General features: G+C 33.1%; 1 protein-coding gene across 1 annotated transcript in view; it reads right to left on the reverse strand.

Annotated features, from left to right (window-relative positions):
- Nucleotides 1–21,991, reverse strand: part of LOC149476336 (uncharacterized) — a 91,005-nt gene that overhangs the window by 63,491 nt on the left and 5,523 nt on the right. Inside the window, exons 2-3 of the mRNA XM_089712397.1 lie at nt 11,578–11,662; nt 3,014–3,105 (exon numbers count right to left, since the gene is read on the reverse strand). Of these exons, the coding sequence (XP_089568523.1) occupies nt 3,014–3,098 (85 nt within the window). The 5' untranslated portion in view covers nt 3,099–3,105; nt 11,578–11,662. The remainder of the gene's footprint in view (nt 1–3,013; nt 3,106–11,577; nt 11,663–21,991) is intronic.

Below are 21,991 nucleotides of genomic sequence, written 5' to 3' on the forward strand. Positions count from 1 at the left end.
CGCATTCATGTCTTTTGCCGGAATTAGACATTTAACTTCTACTAGTCCCATTTTCCCTTTTTGATATGGGAGTGTATAAAGTAAATTTTTTAGATATTTCTCGTTATACTTTTAAAAAGTTATTATTGTCATTTTGCTCATTAGGTAAAGTAATTTCGATATCAGTTTTAAGTTTTTTGATACCTGCAATAATAACGTCATAATCGCCTGCACATACTTATCGATTACATTTACACCCTGTATACAATCCACCATCCACATTCATAATGTTTTCCTGTCCTCCTCTCCTTTACGCTGTTCACCGATACATTTTAAATGAGTAAATCTGCTACCACTGAAGGATGTTTCATTGTGATCAGCAAATTTTCACCACTGATGTCGATTATTTGTTTTTCATTTTTAATCAGCAATTGGGAATTATCAGTTTTGTTTTTTGCAGATTGGTGATGTACCCTAACAATATGTCGAAAAGGGAAAGCATCAACGAATTATCGTTTTCGTCCTCTTTTTTTATTCTTCGCGTCTCTGTTACTTCTGTTTGTTTAGTTCTCAACCCCACTGAATTTTGATGATGTGATGATAATCCATTCGTTTTAATATTGGTACTTAGAGTTTTTTGGTAGTTTTGTAGTTAGACTAAACTAGAAATGGTGGACTAAATTTGTCAGCGCGTCTGTAAGATCAGAATATAAAACCAACATCCTGTATTTAAGTTACAAAATTAATAATCAAACAACATGCCGCTACGTTGAAAATGACTAGAAGAAAAAATTAAAACACCTCGGATCAATTTTGGAGTAAACAAATCATTTTCCCCGTATGGGGATTTCCCCGGATGAACTTGGGAAGTTCAAGTTCTCAATACAAGTTTATATTATATTTCGTATTTCTCAAACGAAAAATAAACATTTTTGGAACTTCAAAAAAATTATATTATAAGAAAATTTATGAGCTTACTTTAGTTTTAAAGAAATATATATACATCCCTTTACTGACACCCCGTAAAATAAAGAAATTGTTGCCAATCACCTTTGCAATCTATTTGGTTTCATTAACTTTATGTTCGAAGATAATTTTTTTTCTAGTAGTTACACGCGTATTTTTTTCGTTTATTTTCCATATCGAAATCAAATGTTTAAAAATACGAACATTTGCACAAAACTAAGATAAAAATAATCAATTAACAAAAATATTAAATTTAATGAAGTAGAGCAACTTTCACTTCGGTATGAAGGAAAATCGAGCGTAGAGCACACGTCAGAACGCTCCGGCCCAAGGAGCGCGACTAAAGAAATTCGCTAGGATTTTTCCTTATTATTTTAAATATTTTTTTAATATTTAAAGAATTATCAAAATTCAAAAAAAAATTTTTTTAAAGGATTAATACTCATTGGTCTTCAACCAACTCGAATAAATTAATGGAAAAAATAACTTTTAGCAGTATTTATCAATCGATTTTGTAAGGCAAAAAATGGGAAATTTAATGAATTTATAACGCTCTAATTAAGAAAATCATAAGTTTTTCGGCAATTGTATTCAGCAGTTTTTAATAACGACTATATAAGGATAATAATGCGCTGATCAGATTATGTAAATTGTAATCGGTTGCAACGTAGTGAGTGCACAAACTTAGCTCGAAATGATTTTGGGGGAAAGAGACTTATCTTGAAGGCCTGATTAAGGTAACATAAAGTAACTTTATAAATGTGAAAAAATTCACGCGCATTGCGTATATAACACTAATTGATAAACAAGAAAAAAAAATTCAGTTTATCATTTCATCAGCCGGAAAAAAATTGTCAAATAACTTGTTGAAAACGCAATTTTGCTAGACTGCAGCCTTAAAGTACGAGGATGGTTCTTATGAAAAAAAACGTAAACATGTAGCTGTAGGTACCACGGGCGAAACAATTGTAGGTGCCCTTTATTTTATTAAGGCTTATACATGCGCTAATAACCTTGACCATACTTGACGGATCTCAAACCTCTCCCGCTGCACCTTCTTTTTTCCTCGCATTTTGTATTTAAAAAGATACCAATCAGTGAAACAAAAATTCTCGTCAGGGACTGTTGTGTAACTGATAATTTATTAAACATAAAATTTTCAGAGCTCTAAGTCAGCAGGTTACGAAGTTTATAGAGTATTTGCGGAAAAATCGATGACCACGGCACATTTTTTTTCTAGAAATCTATTAACTTTGGAAAAAAGTCCTTGCGAGCAATTAAAGATCAAAGACCATCCTATTTTATATATTTTTTTCGGTATTGTGCTTTATGTTGTACCAGACTTTATAGAGGTTGAACATAGTCGAAATTGCCGGGTAGCGCCTTAAATACACATAACAATAAACATATTGGAAACTCATAAAATCAATCAAGACGAGGTAAGAGTAAGTAATAACAAAGGTTGAAATGATATAATAGAAATACGTTCTAGACCGGTATAGGAAAAAAATATGGGTCAATTGAACCACCAGAGGACATATCTAGAACGATAGAAGAGCATAAAATAATAAGATTCACTTGTAAGCTGTCCAACTGAGTGCAGATGAGAATTCAAAAGTACAGGTAGACTCGGAATTTTGGTCATATATTTTTGTACGGCATTCTTAACCATCGATAGATCCACTAAAAATAATAAGAAACCGCTCAGTGCCGTACAAAAATGGTGGTCCACTAAGTCGGAATTTTTATTTAATTTCCGAGAGTTACCGGGGGTAAATTTGGTCATTTGACCATGTACGGCATCTGTGTCATACTATTTCTATACTGCTTTTAATCCATTATTCCGCAACGCCGTACAAAAATCATGGGGACAAGGGGAAAAAATCGAGAGTTGCAATTCCCTCTCTTTCACCACTCCAGTGGGTCATTACCGGCTTGTAGTCTATTCGTGTTAACCATAGAAATCTAAATAACAAGGCACTATGGTGTTGACTTTAATCGAAAGGGTTTTTCTTTGGAAACGCAGGCGGAAAATCTATTATAACTATTATAATAACCATATTTTTACCTCCAAAGAGTCCAGAGGGATCAAACTGTCCATCGGGCGGTGGCTTGGCGGTCGCATCACCGCCTTCCCCCGTCTCCTTATCCATACCACTCCTGAAATACAGAAAAAAATCATTTATAACAAAAATACTAAATAAACATCTATTTCACAAATACATAAATTGGCAAGATGAGTCTTATGAGCCTGATTTTATAAAATCATTCAGAGAAAAAAAAATGGAAAATATATAGTTATTGAAAAAGTTAAAGCCAACAGAAATTAGTTTTCTCAATAATAATACGTATTTTTTTTTAATTTGCCTAATTTTAACCCTAGAACCACAACATTGGGTCATGGGTGACCCCACGCACACGTATTTTTATTTTAACTTAGCGATTTTTGCACCTACAACATTGTGCATCTAGGTACCTTCCGTAATTGGTAATCAGTGGCCCATGACGCATGGCGGGGTGCCCACGCCCATTAGGTTCGGAGATATAGCAGTTTGGGGTCGCCCGCGACCCGTGTTGTGGTTATCGAAACTATTTTTTTTGTGATTATTTTTGTGTGATTTCACGTTTATTTCACGAATAGTCTTTCAATATGGCCTCAACGTCACGAGCCCTTGAAAGTAATGAAATTGAGCAACTTTTGGAGGAATATGAAGGTGAAACCTCCAGTTTTTCGGACGAAGATGGATCTGAAACTGCAAAAAGTGAACACTCCGATGAAGATGATTTGTTTGATGTTAAATCTGGATCAGATGATGATGATGTTCTTCTGTCTGATTTCTGTATGGGCAAAATGGTTATACTTGACGAAGAACTCCGTTCACTGTTCCTAATACACGCACTGCAAGTAGAAACATCGTGATAAATCAACCTGCAGGTCCTAAAGGTATCGCACGCGACGCAAAAACCGAGTTAAACTGGAGGTGTAAATTCCTATGTAATACTCAAGGCAAACATTCGCAGGAGTAAACTGAAAAGGAACTACTTTCTAAGAAACCTAATCCTTCAATTAGTACAGCCCTACGTGAAACGCTGCCTTGATGAGGTCAAAAATTTGCCCCAATTTCTTAAAGTGATAGTGCTTCATGTTTTGGGAGTAGATGACTAAAACAGTGCTCAGGTAGCCCAAGCTCGATCAACTTCAAGTTCCCACTGCTATTTATGCACTAGAGCCAAAGATAGGAAGGGCAGAGAGAAATGTGTAAAGTGCTCCAAAAAAAATATGTGCACAACACAGGTTACCTATTTGTCACTATTGTATCTAGATTTTCAGATTTGTACTAAATTTTTTTCCCTTAAACATTCCATTAATATCCAAAAAACCTTGTAATAATTGTTTAAATTAATTAAAGTTTAATATTTTGTAAGTAATCATTTTTTTATTTTGGGGTCACCCAGGACCCATGTTGTGGTTCATTTAATTAAATTTGGATGTTGTAGTTCTAGGGTTAAGAATATATCATCGCGATACGTGCAGAAAGAAGGCGGGTGAGAGGCTTCAGAATATGCTCTTATTTTGACTACCGGCTATCCAAATTGTAATATATGTAGTCATTGTAGTTTAAAAAACACGTGTTCATCAGATGAACTCATAAAATTATTGTGTCACTGATCGTAAGTTGACCTGATGATAACATTGAATCCATACTAATATTATAAATGCGAAAGTAACTCTGTCTGTCTGTCTGTTACTCAATCACGCCTTAACTACTGAACCAATTTGCATGAAATTTGGTATAGAGATATTTTGATACCCGAGAAAGGACATAGGCCACTTTTTATTGCGAAATATGTACAATAATATTATGTAGTAACTAGTAGTTAATAATATCAAATCTTTTTTATTTCTTACTTTTCCGTTTTTGAAGTCGGTTGTTTTTAACGCAGTTATTTTTAATTAATACTTTTTAGTGTATTTTTCAACACGAATCAAACGAGCCCAAACTCGATAAAGTTGAGTCAATATATTACTGAGTTCCTATGGCCACCTTCCGATTCCATCATCAAATCAGCTTCATGTCATGATAATGTTTCATCGCTATCAAATTTACATACGTATACAAAATTTCAGCTCAATCGGTTACCGGGAAGTGAATCAAAGTTACTTGCTACATATCAACTTAGTCATCGAGTACAGACAAAAATGCTCATAAAATAAAAACTACTGGGCCTATCCGAAAAAAAAAATTATGGGACCAATTCGACACCATCCCGCATCGAACAAAAAAAGAATCACGTAAATCGGTTCAGAAACCTCGGAGTAATCGGTGTACATACATAAAAAAAAATATACCGGCTGAATTAATAACCGCATAAAATCGCATGGAGAGCTTAATTTTCATTAAAGGCTCTAATCGCACGGAAAGCTAAATTTTCACAAAAAAGCTCTAATCGCACGTAGAGCTTCATTTTCACAAAAAGCTTTAATCGCACGGAAAGCTTAATTTTCAAAAAAAGTTCTAATCGCATGTAGAGCTTAATTTTCGCAAAAAGCTCTAATCGCACGGAAAACTTAATTTTCACAAAAAGCTCTAATCACACAAAGAGCTTAATTTTCACAAGAAGCTCTTATCACACGGAGAGCTTAATTTTCATAAAAAGCTCTAATCGCACGGAAAGCTTAATATTCACTAAAAACTAATCGCATGGAGAGCTTAATTTTCATTAAAGGCTCTAATCGCACGGAGCTTAATTTTCACAAAAAGCTCATATCGCACGGAAAGCTTAATTTTCACAAAAAGCTCTAATCGCACGGAGAGCTTAATTTTCACAAAGAGCTCTAATCCCATGGAGAGCTTAATTTTCACAAAAAGCTCTATTCGCACGGAAAGCTTAATTTTCACAAAAAAACTCTAATCGCACGGAGCTTTATTTTCACAAAAAACTCTCATCACACGGAGAGCTTAATTTTTCTCATTATGCTCTAATCGCACGGAAAGCTTAATTTTCACAAAAAGCTCTAATCGCACGGAGAGCTTAATTTTCACAAAAAGCTCTAATCGCACAGAGAGCTTAATTTTCACAAAAAGCTCTAATCGCATGGAGAGCTTAATTTTCACAAAAAGCTCTAATCGCATGGAGAGCTTAATTTTCACAAAAAGCTCTAATCGCACGGAGAGCTTTATTTTCACAAAAAGCTCTATTCGCACGGAAAGCTAAATTTTCACAAAAAAGCTCTAATCGCACGGAGAGCTTAATTTTCACAAAAAACTTATCGCACGGAGAGCTTAATTTTCACAAAAAGCTCTAATCGCAAGGAGAGCTTAATTTTCACAAAAAGCTCTTTTCGCACGGAAAGCTTAATTTTCACAAAAAGCTCTATTCGCACGGAAAGCTAAATTTTCACAAAAAAGCTCTAATCACACGGAGCTTAATTTTCACAAAAAACTAATCGCACGGAAAGCTTAATTTTCACAAAAAGCTCTAATCGCACGGTGAGCTTAATTTTCACAAAAAGCTCTAATCGCATGGAGAGCTTAATTTTCACAAAAAGCTCTAATCGCACGGAGAGCTTAATTTTCACAAAAAGCTCTATTCGCACGGAAAGCTAAATTTTCACAAAAAAGCTCTAATCGCACGGAGAGCTTAATTTTCACAAAAAACTAATCCCACAGAAAGCTTAATTTTCACAAAAGCTCTAATCACACGGAGAGCTTAATTTTTACAAAAAGCTCTAATCGCATGGAGAGCTTAATTTTCACAAAAAGCTCTAATCGCACGGAGGCTTAATTTTCAAAAAAGCTATAATCGCACGGAGAGCTTAATTTTCATTAAAAGCTCTAATCGAACGGAAAGCTTAATTTTCACAAAAAGCTGTAATCGCACGGAGAGCTTAATTTTCACAAGAAGCTCTAATCACACAGAGAGCTTAATTTTCATAAAAAGCTCTAATCGCACGGAAAGCTTAATATTCACTTATAAAAATAACTGCGTTAAAAACAACCGACTTCAAAAACGGAAAAGTAGGTTTAAAAAAGATTTGACATTATTATTTACTACATATTATTTATATGTGCTATTTATTAAAAAGGTTTGATGTCGGTGCACGGGCGTAATACTAAGTGCTTAATGTTCGGCACCAACTTCAAACCTATTTAATAAATAGCACATCCATACTAATATTATAAATGCGAAAGTAACTCTGTCTGTCGGTCTGTTACTCAATCACGCCTTAACTACTGAACCAATTTGCATGAAATTTGGTATAGAGATATTTTGATACCCGAGAAAGGACATAAGGCCACTTTTTATTGCGAAATATGTACCACGGGCGAAGCCGGGGCGGACCGCTAGTAAAATCTATATGTTTAAACTTTAAAGTCGGTCAAAATGGACCTTAACCATCCGTAAAGGAGTCGGTAACATACATAAGGGAAAATATAAACAAAGGTGAATATTCTTAAAAAATTGTAAGTTAAAAAAATTGAGTTTTAAATTTCTAAATATTCAAATCTATTAATATCTCGTGAAATCGAACTGCTTGTAGGATGTTTTGTTCATTCATAATCAACTATGCATAATAAATAATAATTTACATAATATTACACACTTTTGCATACGGTAATGTTTACATAACCAAAGACAAAGGAAGTAAACAATAATCATCTTTATTTCACTATGATTACGTATTTAATTTGCATAACAACTAAATTGTAGACTTCCAAATATATGCAGAGATTTTCAATAATGTGATCTCATAATATTGTTTGTATTACATCAAAACTTGATGCAATGATATTATATTATGTAAAAAGGTGTAGATAGGTTGAATAATATAAACGTCTTAAATATAGATATTTCCTAACTAAATAATGCGAGCAAAGCCAGGGTCAAAGTCTAGTTCGACCCTTCGCATTGAAGGTCGATTCGCAGCGTGGAGAAAGTATGCCAATTGACCTAGGTTAGGTTCTGTTTCTGACGTCACTTTTATCAACCCACTTGCAGTATAGAATTCTAGTTTTTACAATTTGGAAGAAATGTATCGAACAATAAAGTAGACTAGATTTCCGCCCGCGGCTTCGTTCGCTTTTTCAAAGGAAAGCCCGCATAGTTCCCGTTCCCGTTGGATTTCCGGGATAAAACCTATTCTTTGTGTTAATCCAAGTTACCCTCTATATGTGTGCTAAATTTCATTGTAATCGGTTCAGTAGAATTTGCGTGAAAGAGTAACAAACACACACACACATTCTCACACTACTTTCGCATTTATAATATTAGTAGGAAGGATAGAACCAGTTTCTAATTTCTATATTAATAGAATATGGTCTTTTATTAACACGCATTTATTAGCTTCACCTATATGTTTGTAAGTTTGTATGTAACCGTCTCCGTTAGACGCGATTTTGGCCCACTTTAAACGGACAGGTTTAATTCAAACTTTGTACACTTTTCTACAATATGTATATAGAATAGTAACTACCTATGTACACTAGATATTAAATTTTCTTTGTGCTCTGTCACTTCCTGATCCCAAATTTTTCTCAACTTTCGTTGCTTGTATGCATGGCAATGGCATTAGATTAGCATAATTTTTGCTACACTACAAGAAATAACACATCAATAAAAAACAAATTATAAACATTAAAAGCAAAGTACGTAACGATATACATAATATCAAATATGCAAGCTGCTTTGTTAATAATAACTGAAAAACTACGCAGAGTTGTATTAAATTTAAATTTCACATGAAATACGACATTTTTTCAATAAAGAATCGTGATACTCAACTAAAGAGCAAAAGCAAAAATTTGGTCACATTTATGAGAGACTGACAACTTCCATATAGGTAAATCTAAAAAATACATAATATGAGTACTAGAGGTCCGCCCCGGCTTCGTCCGTGGTACATGTTTACGTTTTTTCTCCATAAGAACCATCCTCGTACTTCAAGGAATATTATAAAAAAAAAGACTTAACGAAATCGGTTCAGCCGTTGCAAATGTTGCAATTATGCGCTTAGCAACACATTTAGCAGTTCATTTTAATTATATAGAAGATGGGTCAATTACAAAACAATACAGTTCAATTGTGAACCTCATTTTTAAAGTCGGTTAAGCCAGATAATTAACGCGTCGGTCGTGTCAACTCAGGATTACTTCAAATATAGTGAAGTCAGCAGGTCGTTCACCTCGCGGTAACAAGGTAAGTCACAGACAAACGGTAGGAAATAGACGATTTTGGATTATTTAACGGGTTTAAAACGGTTTTTTGTGATAGATAAAGATACGATGTTTTATTGTTGTATGTTTCGGCTCGTCTCTGAAATTGATGAACCGATTTCTTAGGGATCACTAATCGAATTCAATAAAGAGGACAACAAACATTAAAAACTAAATAAAATATTGTACTTACTTGGAAGTTATCTACAAGAAAAACCTATTTAACATATAGCCTACACAAAGTCGCAGATAATAACTAGTCCATATTATCCATACTAATTATATGTATTATAAATGCGAAAGTAACTCTGTCTGTCTGTCTGTCTGTTACTCAATCACGCCTTAACTACTGAACCAATTTGCATGAAATTTGGTATAGAGATATTTTGATACCCGAGAAAGGACATAGGCTACTTTTTATCCCGGGAAATAGGATAGGTTTTATCCCGGAAATCCCACGGGAACGGGAACTATGCGGGTTTTTCTTTGCCTGCGCGGGCGAAGCTGCGGGTGGAAAGCTAGTAATTAAATATTCTAGCGGCATTAAATCTAGCTCGATTATCTACGAATACCTAGAAATTAGGTCACAATTTTCCAGATATGATGTCATTCAATCGTTTTATGACTCACTTTGGTCCAGATCTCGTCAGTGTTATTATCTCGCTAATTCTGATCAAATTTCGACTATGTAATAGTCAATCTTGATTGATAAATATTTAGTAATGCGATACCTAGTACTACATCCATACTAATATTATAAATGCGAAAGTAACTCTGTCTGTCTGTCTGTTACTCAATCACGCCTTAACTACTGAACCAATTTGCATGAAATTTGATATAGAGATATTTTGATACCCGAGAAAGGACATAGGATAGGTTTTATCCCGGAAATCCCACGAGTTTTTCTTTGACTTCGCGAGCAAGCAAAGCCGCGGGTAGAAAGCTAGTAAGATACATATAAACATTAGACCCATTCATAATCTTTTATAAATAAAATGAAACGCAAAATGTGTTGGTAAGCGCATAACTCGAGAACGGCTGAACCGATTTCGATAATTCTTTTTTTATTATATTCCTTGAAGTACGAGGATGGTTCTTATGTAGAGAAAACGTAAACATGTACCACGGGCGAAGCCGGGGCGGACTGCGACTGGTTCAGTAGTTCAGGCGTGATTGAGTAACAGACAGACAGACAGAGTTACTTTCGCATTTATAATATTAGTATGGATTACGCATTGGATTGTCTTACACCTATTTTAGTGTTTCCTGTACGTTTTCTAATGATATATCCCTATTTTTTAATATTATAAATGCGAAAGTAACTCTTTCTATCCGTCTGTCTGTCTCTTCTCATGCCTTAACCACTGAACCGATTTGAAAGAAATTTGGTAAGTTAATAAGTTTGCAAAGTTAATGTTTGAGATGCGACAACTGACACACAGTAGGTTTTATCCCGGAAAGCCCACGGGAACGAGCCCTATGCAGGTTTCCTTAAACTATGCTAGTTAGCATACATAATATGATACATAAGATTTTTGCCTGTTACAATAAAGATATTTTGTCAAATGTATCTTTTATCTCGATACGTGAAGTGGAGCGCGTAAAATATTGTGTGCGAAAACGAATTTCGACCATTTTTTCTTGGTATACAAGCAGACAGCTTCTATGAATAAATCATGTTAATACATATATATAAATTAATTCTTATTCTCATAGTCATTATCCTCATCACTAAATTACGTGTCATTCACGCTTTTAGTAAGTAAACTGTAATTTTTTTATTTTATTACGAGCTGTGCCCCGCAGATCTACCTGCATTGCTCCGCTCCTATTGGTTTTAGCCTGATGAAGTATCTTCACTACGCCTTCTCTGTCCCTATGTATGCTTAAATCTTTAAAACTACGAATTTTGATGCGGTTTTTTTCATAGATAGTGATTCAAAGGAAAGGTTTTAGTATTATATAATTTACTAGCGGTCCGCCCCGGCTTCGCCCGTGGTACATATTTCGCAATAAAAGGTAGCCTATGTTCTTTCTCAGGGTCTAAAGATTGTCTGTGCCAAATTTCATCAAAATCGGTCCAGTAGTTTATGCGTGAAAACCATACATACATACATACATACAAACCTTTCCTCTTTATAATATTAGTATAGATTAGGTTTTAGTCAAAGCGGGCGAAGCCGCGGGCGGAAAGCTAGTATCCTATAAGCGCATAGGCTTCTTAATGCAATACTGTTTTAAGTAATAATAATAATAAATAGTAAATACACTTTATTCAACACCAAGTAAATACATACACAAAAGAAACAGGCACTATGTTATACAATATACAGCTAAAAAGGCAGCCTTATCGCTACTAAGCGATTTCTACCAGGCCACGTAGACGAAGAAATAATAATAGACGTTGTATTCTTACCTTCAGTTACACCTAACATCCAGCACTCGTATGAACTCCACACATGATCACACACACACACTCCACTAACACATTGTCACTAATCCTGAAACAAAAGAAAGGGTTATTAGTTTACGGGTTTTTTGTAAATGTAATTTTTAGGTATGGCAGCTATAATCGTTGAATAATCAATTGTTTTTTATTCGAAAGAAAGAAAAAAAAACACATTTTTTGCCATACACTTAAGTGTTAATTAACACAAAATTTTACAAATAAGTATGAAAATACAGAGATAAATGGCAAAATCTTTAAAGAGGAACCGAAATACAAAATATGATGATAATCGCAGTTATTATAGTGTGTAAGTAACACGACTTTTATCTCAGTTATAAAAGAAATGGTTTAATTAACACTATGTACTCATAATTGAATAAACTTTATCTGAAAACTTGTGATGAGTTAAACATTTTAAACTATAAGTAAGCAGGTAGAGCCGTATTGAGCAGATAATATACCTAATGAAATCACAGTACAGTAGAACTCCAATTATCCGAATTAATGGGGACCGGGACCCATTCGGATAATCAAATATTCGGATAATCGGATTTTTAAAAAAACATTGCCATTGGAGACAATAAAAGCTACGTTTTGATATTGCACTATCTTTTTAATGAATTAAATGAAAGAAACATGAAATTTTCACATTTTAAATATAAATAAAATGTACTTATGTACAAGTTTAGAAATAAAAATCATTTTTTTTAAACATCTCAAGTCAGTGTAGGCACAACGGCAAGTTAAGATAAGTCAAGTCAAGACTTGACGCGTAAACACTGGCTTCGCGGGGCCGGGGGGAAGAATAATAGCGCACTTAGACTTTTTTAGGACAATTTTTTGTGATTCGGATAATCGGCGATTCGGATACCTAGTCGGAGTTCGGATAATTGGAGTTCTACTTAAAATTCGTCATTTCACGTTTTCGTGTTTCAAAACACAAACCAAACATTTCTCATAAATAAAGAACTTTACCAACAATACGTACGCTAATATTTTTCCCAAATTAAACGTTTTTTACCGCTTATAGTGTGACAATACCCATAAAGGGGCTACACCCTATAGGGGTCGAAATTGCGGATGTTATACTGATTTTATTACCACGTTTGCCTGTTGATTTTCGGGGGCTGGGTAATTTTTGGTTGGGTTATGTTATAGATATGGTATTGTATTAAATATTAATTAAATTATGCGGTATTTTTAACGGAATAAAATAAAATAAATATTAATTTTTTATAAAAATCTTATTGCAATAGTGAAGAAATGCAAGTAATAAAAAAATAGTTTGGAGGAGTGTCACAAATTTATTGTTTTGATTAATGTTAAATTAACAATAAAACCTATGAAATATTTAACATATTATAGATATACAATATTGTTTATAATATCCAATAGATCAGCATAATAATATGCAAATATTTCTCATTCCAATAATACAACATAAAAGATAACTTTTACCTGACTCAAAATCTAAAACCATCCTAACCTCATAACGTTCAATAAGAGAAATGGCAATCCATGTGTGCGTAACACACATTCAAAGATGTCCCCAGAGAAACATCTATTGATTCTTGATTCGCCGTCCCTTTCCAACACCCACCGTGCCATAGGTGTGAGGGGGTCAGGTATATGTTGGTAACCAGTTATGACAGTTAAGCGCAATGCATCAGATTACAATAAAACGATCTTGGAACAAAGAAATGTAACTAATTGCACAACTTTGAAAAGGAGAGTATGGTTTCTGGATTCGCGTAGAATTCAATTTTATACCTGGAGGATAATATATTATGTATGTCCTAACTAGCTTTCCGCCCGCGGCTTCGCCCGCGTTTTCAAAGGAAAACCCGCATAGTTCCCGTTCCCGTGGGATTTCCGGGATAAAACCTATCCTATGTGTTAATCCAAGTTACCCTCTATATGTGTGCTAAATTTCATTGTAATCGGTTCAGTAGTTTTTAAGTGAAAGAGTAACAAACATCCATACAAACTTTCGCATTTATAATATTAGTAGGATAATATCACAGATAATATTATAATACCTACTTGTACTATAATATTTTCAATGCGAAAGTTTTCGAGGATGTATGTTTGTATGTATGTTTGTTACTCTTTTACAAAATAATTACTGGACGGATTTGGATGAAGCTTTACAGTAATATTGGTTATACATCGGAATAAGACAGGAGCTATATAAACACTTGATTTTGCGGGTTTATCCACGGGTATAACCGCGAGGCACAACCAGTCAATTATATGTATGGAGAATATATATAAAACGTATTGTTAAAAACGCCATTTATAATAAACACATAGTATAAGCTTAAGGTACATTTTAATTTAGCCGTCTTATTTTACCTAAAACAGAGTGATATTTTTAAGACGATACACAAAAAAAAATCCACTGCTTGGCGGGCGGAGTCTAATAGCTCGCTATCGCGAACGCGGGTGTGCGCGAAGTCATTCTTGCATACTCGCCGCGCTGCCGCTGGCCGACTCGGGACAAACATGTATGGAGTCGTCATACAGTTATAATATTGTTATACATATATTTAATTGTTGATTTATTGGTTTTATTTTCTTGCTTATAAACACAAAATTATCTTCTTTTTAACAACTACTTAGACATTATTAATAATTATTAATTATTATTATTTCGTAATGTTTACTTTATTACAAAATAATACAGGTTATAAATAATCTTTAAAATAACAAAAAATATTGTTACTCTGAAAAAATGAAATGGTACCTAATTACGCGGACTACTGAATTGATTTAGATAGAATTTGATGCTGACGTAGATATTACACCATGCCCAGAAATGAAAGGTACTATTTCTGAAAGAAGTTATAAACCCTAATTCTTCTCAGTCAAAGTCAAGAGTCGAAGATATCGCTAATACAGTAAAACTGATGCGAAACTTTGGATGTTAATTTGTATATTTTTTTGTTAGTTGTTACTTAATCACGTCAAGACTACATTACCAATTTTGATAAAATATAGCTAATTGCCTGGATTTACACATAGGATACTTTTTATCCGAACTGAACACTTCTGTGAGATAAAACAGGATTCACGATATAACCTAATTCCACGCGGGCAAAGCCGCGGTCGGAATGATATTTTTTTAAATAAAAAAATTGTTTAAAAAAAAACACAAAATTTATTGACGCATGTATTTATTTTTTGCACTCTATTATAATTGTAATTATTCATTACAAATAATCAAAATAAAATAGCCAGAACAAAGTTAGGCCCTGGTAGGATAGGTAGGCAGGTACAGCAATGTGAGACGAACATTAAATTAAGTTTACTTTCTAACAACAAAAATACATAATATTAGCTAATGTGAAAACGAATCAACCAATCATCCCACAACAATGAAATGTGCACACAAATATTCATCCAAATCGGTTCATGTGATTAGGAGGAGTGACTGCAGCGCCATCCTCCGGGCCCAATTGTGTTTCCAGATCACCCAGGAACTCAATTTAATATACTTACACAAAATTTTTCGAAATGAAAACTCACATTACTATGTAAATATGAATATAAACCGGTTTTAGTACTAAGCAATTTCCCGCACAGGTGTAGTAAGTATAAATGAAATAAATATCAACATCAAATTCTTTATACAACGTACTTATCTACCACCTACTAAGAAATTCTTGAAATTTTTTCGTATTTTTTTAAAATATAATACTACTCCAACGAGCTCCTGTTCCATAATTCCATATTACGTCCACCATACTTCCACTAAGTTCACCATGATTTTTTATTTCTTTGCACTTTGTTGCTTTTTGCTAAAAATGGAATCATGCGATAAAACCAGTAGAGCGTTGATAACATACATTTTTGACTGAATATAGGTACTTACGAAGGAGTGGGTTCACATTGTGAACAATCAGTGGGTTTATTTTCCTTCTGGATTCCGGATTTCTGAAAAGATTATTTATGCTATAAATGAAAAAATCTTACACATTCGTTATGTACTTAAAACAGGGGTACATATCAAACATCGTCTATAATACAATTATCATCAAATTTAAAATAAAACCAACTTACTTCATTAATTTGTTCCAATTGTAAGCATTCTTTTTCTTCCAACCTTTATGTTTCTTCTTATTTTCTTTATTGTCCCCATTTGTCTCATTTTGTCTTATTGTGTTGTCACCCTTTTTTACGATTGCGCAAGCGACACAAGTTCCCCGTGTGACGGCCGTAGCGGGAATGACTCGTGCAGCGATCGGGGTAGGAAGGTACAGGGCGGCTCTCGCTATATTGGCTGGTCAGGCGCTAATTTCAAGTATTTCTTGTTTATTTCAAAACCATCGCATATTTCAAAATTCTAACACGGTAGACGTATAGGTTGCATATTTTATAGTTAATATCCAAAAAGTCGTAACTTTACGTTTGTTATTTTGAAGATGCCAGAGATTTAAAAAAAATAACAATGAGAACTTTGTATTTTTTTTCTATCGAGAAAATATCATGGAATCATGTTTCTAAAACGGTAGACGTATTGTGTTACTATTGAACTTTCTTGTCATGAATTTTCATCACGACAACTTTAATAATATAAAAATTACGAAGGTTTAAAAAGGGCCGTAAATGTTAGAAAAATTAATTCATCACCTTAAGAGAGAAAATATCTTGACATGATCCGAATTTCAAGCCCGCATATTTCGTTATACGGGTAAAGCCCCAATATCAGTTTTTTCGCTTCTATTTTATTTACAGTTCTTAGTAAGATAATTTATAAAATTTAAATGTCTAATATTGAAGAGGTTTAGATAAATTTTGTTTTTCAGTTAAAATTATAACGCTTTCAAACAAATAAAGAAAACATACAGGCCTGCCGATAGTATTTATACCTGTAGGTAAAAATTTATCAACCGACTTTTAAAAATTGAGGTTTTTCATTCAAAACGTAGGTAGGTATTAAATATTATCGGTGTTGCACTCAGCCTTTTTACTAAGCCGATTTTGATGGAATTAAACGTGTTAAAGGATGTAACTGTAAGCAGTCTGATTTATTCATCTATACAAAAATAATATATAATTATAGAAAAAAAACACCGTTCTCTAAATTAAATAATATAACATACGACATAATATAATATGGCCATTTCATCAAAATCGGCTTAGTAACGAAAACAAATATCTCATTTGCATTTAATAACAGAAAATATCGATTTTTAAATGCATCCATCTCTACACATGGTGTTTTCCAGTGATTCGCACACGATAATCAACCGTATAATTATATACAAAAGGGCTATTATTGCACTATTTGGTGTGACGTGAGCTTTGTCTCGCGTCAGGGATGAAGAAATAAATCAGGGGTTGGATATAGGGTTGGCAATTTACAGTTTTAAAATAAATATTTAAATAGTATGAAATACAATATTTAATTGAATGTTTTTTTACACATTGCGTAATTAAAAACAAAACTTCAAGTTAATAGGATGAAATAAGATGACGTAAGGCATTTTTCTAGATTTGATTAAAATACGTCATTTTAATCAAATCTAGAAAAATGCAAATACATTTACAAAGTTGTTGTACTAAACAACAACTTTGTAAAAATAGTTATAGATTACTAAGAAAGATGTTACAAAAAATGCTTTAAATGGCTATTAACCGCATAAACAGTTTATTATTCTATCTATAAAAACCATGTGAATAACTGAATATTTACCGTACAAGCAATTTTATTAGCAATCAAGTAAATTAATACATACTTTATCCACTACACACATAAAATACGTTCAACTTATTAAAAATTAAACTAAGTATGTATTACAATTATTTTTCACAAAATACATATTGTAATTATTTTATCGTAGTTGGCAACCCTATCTGAATCCCACTCACCCCAGTAATAATAACCCAAAATAGACCCTGACTGTCAATTACAACAATGTCATACAACTACTGGCTTTGCCTACGAATCTGTCTGCTTTGTTTTGTTTCAATTTTATTCAATTAAGGGCCGATTTTTCCATCCTTGGTTAAAACTTACCCGTCAAATAAAGTATTTCACGATGTTACCTATAAACTTTCAAATACGGGCAATTAATTAATTAATTTATTAATTAATCGGTTCTGTAGTATTTGCGTGAAAAAGTAACAAGCATCCATCTATCCATCCATCCTCACAAACTTTCAGAAATTTCTTGCCTCAACATTTTTATTTCCCAATAATCGAACTTAGTACCTCTCTTCACTACTCTCTAACCACTGTACCACGTAGTTAAAATAGTGGCTAAAAGCATCCCTATAAATCAGTTCGTTTGACCATGCCTACCCTTGATTGATCCCTTTCCACCCCTGTGGGTATGAGAATTAAACACCCTTCGTAAGGGATTTTGGTTATTTCATCTATATGTAATAAAATGTATATGGAATTGTTTTAAATGTTTACTTACGTATATCATTACGTAATATAATTAATGTAAGTAAGTAAGTAAGTAAGTAAGTAAGTAATGTAGGTAATTATAATAAATGTACAATAAATTATATAGAATCAGTAATCTTTTAAAAATGTTATCAGGCTGTTCGAAAACAGATAAAATTGCATCAATATCAATTTTTATTGATTTTAAGACGACACACGCAAGTTTTTCAAGAAAAATATAAATGTGGAAAACACACGTACTTCTAAGCGATTTTAACTACATTTACTCAGAATACCTTTTACTATATTAATTAACAATCTTTGAGTTGGATTGACACGAATGAATAACTCCAATTTCGTAGAAAAAAACTACATATTTTACCATTTTTACCACGTTTTGGTAAAAAATGCTCATTACCATATCATATGTATATCAAAGACTTAATTACATACAATACTCTATCTCTGGGTCAAATTTCATTCAGATTTTCTTCCATCCATACTGAACTTAGGTTTATCGTAATTTTTAACATCGGTCAATGACACCATCTTATCCAAGATACGAACAATGATGTTTTATCGCATTTTATGCATCGTTTACAAACATTTCACAACGCTTGCAGACAAGCCACTTCGAATGTGATTTCTTATTTTACCGTACTATTATATTACACTTGTTCTTACTAATATTATCTATACTAATATTATAAAGCTGAAGAGTTTGTTTGTTTGTTTGAACGCGCTAATCTTAAGAACTACTGGTCCGATTTGAAAAATTATTTCGGTGTTTGATAGGCCATTTCTCGAGGATAGGCTATGTATCATCACGCTAAGACCTACAGGAGCGGAGCCACGCGGGTAAAACCGCAGAGCGCAGCTAGTAAACTATGTGCCATTTTTGGTTTTATGGCATTCAAATTGCTCTGCTCCTGTTGGTCTTAGCGTGATCAAAGCCGGTCTTCCTCGATAAATGGATTATATATCAGTGAAATAATTTTTCAAATCAATAGTTCCTGAGATAAGCGCGTTCAAGCAAACAAACAAATTCGTCTATTACTGTAGATATTGCCACAAATAAACAGTTTTCAGTAATGTTAACGTGTGACAAATTTCATACACGTATCTTCGTTTGTCCACGCATATCTCAAAAAATATAATTCGGATTGAAATGATTTCACTAAAGTTGTGTTGTGCCTGTTGGCATGCTACAACTCATCAGACAAAATCGCTTTTTTAATAATTAGTAATTACATTTACTTTCAAACTTTACTTTTATTCAATTGACAAAAATTTACTTAACAATTTATTTTTCAATGGTATACGAATGATTAGTTACAAGTTAACAACATATTCTTCACATTTACATATGCGTATATTAAAACATCATGCATCTATATACCAGCCTCACTCGCAGTAAACACAACACATATAATTCGCACCTCGTTATTATTTTCACCTTCATGCGTAAGACTAAGTGATGACCCAAATGCAGAATCCTTAATGTAATTGACTCAGCTTTGTTTTATCTTTTAGACTGCCATCTTTAAATGTGACGTCATCAATCTTTCAAATTGTAAATCAATCTTTCTTTTAAAATGGGATGAAAGAATTAATTGAATACATATTTATTATTTATATTCGTTATTTTAATTTGTGTTCAATATTGCGTCTAAAATACACAACTATATGGATTGTTATAGGCATATCTTTTTAATTAATATATAATCTTTTTAATAGAAGAGAGTTAATTAGGGATGTAACGATACATGATTTTGCCGATACGATACCGATACCGATATTTGTAGTAATGTATCGGCGATACCGATACCGATACCGATATCGATGGCTTGGTAGAAAAATAAATAGTGAATTATGCATAAAAAGTTACCAGCATTTAACAGAGACTCAACTTTTAATCGTATTCTTTTAAATAAAAATGCCAAATCAAAAAACAACAAAACCATTTATTTTAGTATTATTATTTTACAAAGTCAGTTAAACTTTAAGTAATACACATTCAATCAGTACCTTATAAAAGTTTACTATTGGTAGAGTTTTTTCAGAAAACAAAGTGCGCACGCGCGGGCGGCCTCCCGCATCGTTCATTGGGCGCGGTTTTTTTGAATTGTTTGATATCGGTATCGGTTGTTTTATTATCGGCGATACCGATATATCGGCTTGCCGATTAATCGGCCGATATATCGGTATCGGTATCGGTATCGTTACATCCCTAGAGTTAATACATTTCTGTTTCGAATATCACCTTGATAACATTATAGTACTCATTCGCTTCAAGTTATCCGGGATAAATCCAAAGTGAAATAAATAACCGATAGGTTAATAATCGGTACTAGTTTCGAAGTTTTTTACTAGCAAACAAACATACAAAATAAAATTTCCTTTTTGTTAGTAAAAATTAACATATCACTAAATGTAAGGAATCAGACTCAGACACGTCTATTAATAAAGTAAGTCCTCAATTCTAAAAATAGAAGTAGTAGTTCCATAGATAACAAGCAACATTACCATAGAGTACAGAGTTATAGACAATTACCTAACCGGTGTAAAGAGTATTTACACTGTGTCCATTTCGTTTATAATTTATGGTCAGAACAAAGCCTTGGGAAATGTTACTTTCTAATCCCCACTATTGCAACTTGCAGATTGCCTTGCATAAGCAGATGTTAGATATTCGACCGAACATTTTTATTTGCAACTAGCTGTGTCCGCGGATTCGTCCGCAAAGTTCAAAATCTTGTAATTTGATAAATGTTTTAAGACAGACCCCTGGCAATATTGGTATACATAATATGTATGCCTTCAACGAATTGTATGTACACACAATTCTTTGAAGTCGTTTATGCGTGATCTGTATACAAACATACAAAATAAATAACATGTTACCCACGTAAACGGCGTGATGGTGGTCGAGCGGGAGATAATACCATAATAATTATTTAAACAACAACATATTTTGACGACAAATAATTTTTCAAATATCGAAAACCAAGAAGCTTATATCTAATACACTGGAGATTTCAGTATGAACATTAACTTGTAACAAGAAAATATGACCTTGAATGACGCCTGTATGTTTTTTTATCCCTTCCACACCTAGGTAGTTAGTTAGGTTACAAGTTAATGTTCATACTGAAATCTCCAGTGTATTAGATATAAGCTTCTTGTCGAAAACCCAAGTGAAAAAACAGCCTGCATAAAAATTAAAAAATGACAGTCTCAAGTGTTAGGCAGACACTGGTATATCAAAATCATAAAGAACGATTTTAAAATTAGAACTTCTGTCTTTTATTCCTTAATAATAACTTTTTATAGCAGGCTTTAGAAATTACCCGGCTCTATTCCTCGCATCTAGTCAATTCGCGGTCTAGAAAATTCTTTCAGTGTGACCCAGTTTTGCTACTTATCCCTTGAGAATTTTAGATTACGCGCCGTGTGTTTGTTTTGTTTTAATGACACCTTTATTTATCTTTTAAATTAAACATAACATATTCAAGGAGGTTTCATTCAAAAAGCACTTTAGAACTTGCTACATAATATTTTGAGGTAGGTACCTATTCACCGTTTTTGCTATCTAAAATTAATATGGTTTTTTTAAGTAGCGTATCAATGTGGTAATCTAGAGTATAATCTATCTTTGTGTCAAATTTTATGCCGAATTGTTCAGCCATTTTTGCGTGATAAAAACATCTTTAATTTTAATGTTTATGAATAGGATTAGCATGTTAATTGTACAACAGATTTCTCTCAATTGACTTATTCATAAAATCGTGAGAAATATTTAAATATTTTAAACAATGATTCACATAAGTATAATTTTAGCTGACTGACGTCTTGTTGCAGTCTCACATATCAGCACTCAGCGTTTTATTTATTTTTATGTCAACCCTGGCTTCTCTCGATGTAAAAAAAAATAAAATTTTTGTGCGATCTGCATTATTTTATTTAATAAAATTGTTTTAAAAT

Source organism: Colias philodice, chromosome 28 (assembly GCF_061535455.1).
Source record: "Colias philodice isolate Cphi_HAF_F1 chromosome 28, ilColPhil1 Martin Lab GWU primary, whole genome shotgun sequence".
Classification (NCBI taxonomy): Eukaryota; Metazoa; Arthropoda; class Insecta; order Lepidoptera; family Pieridae; genus Colias; species Colias philodice.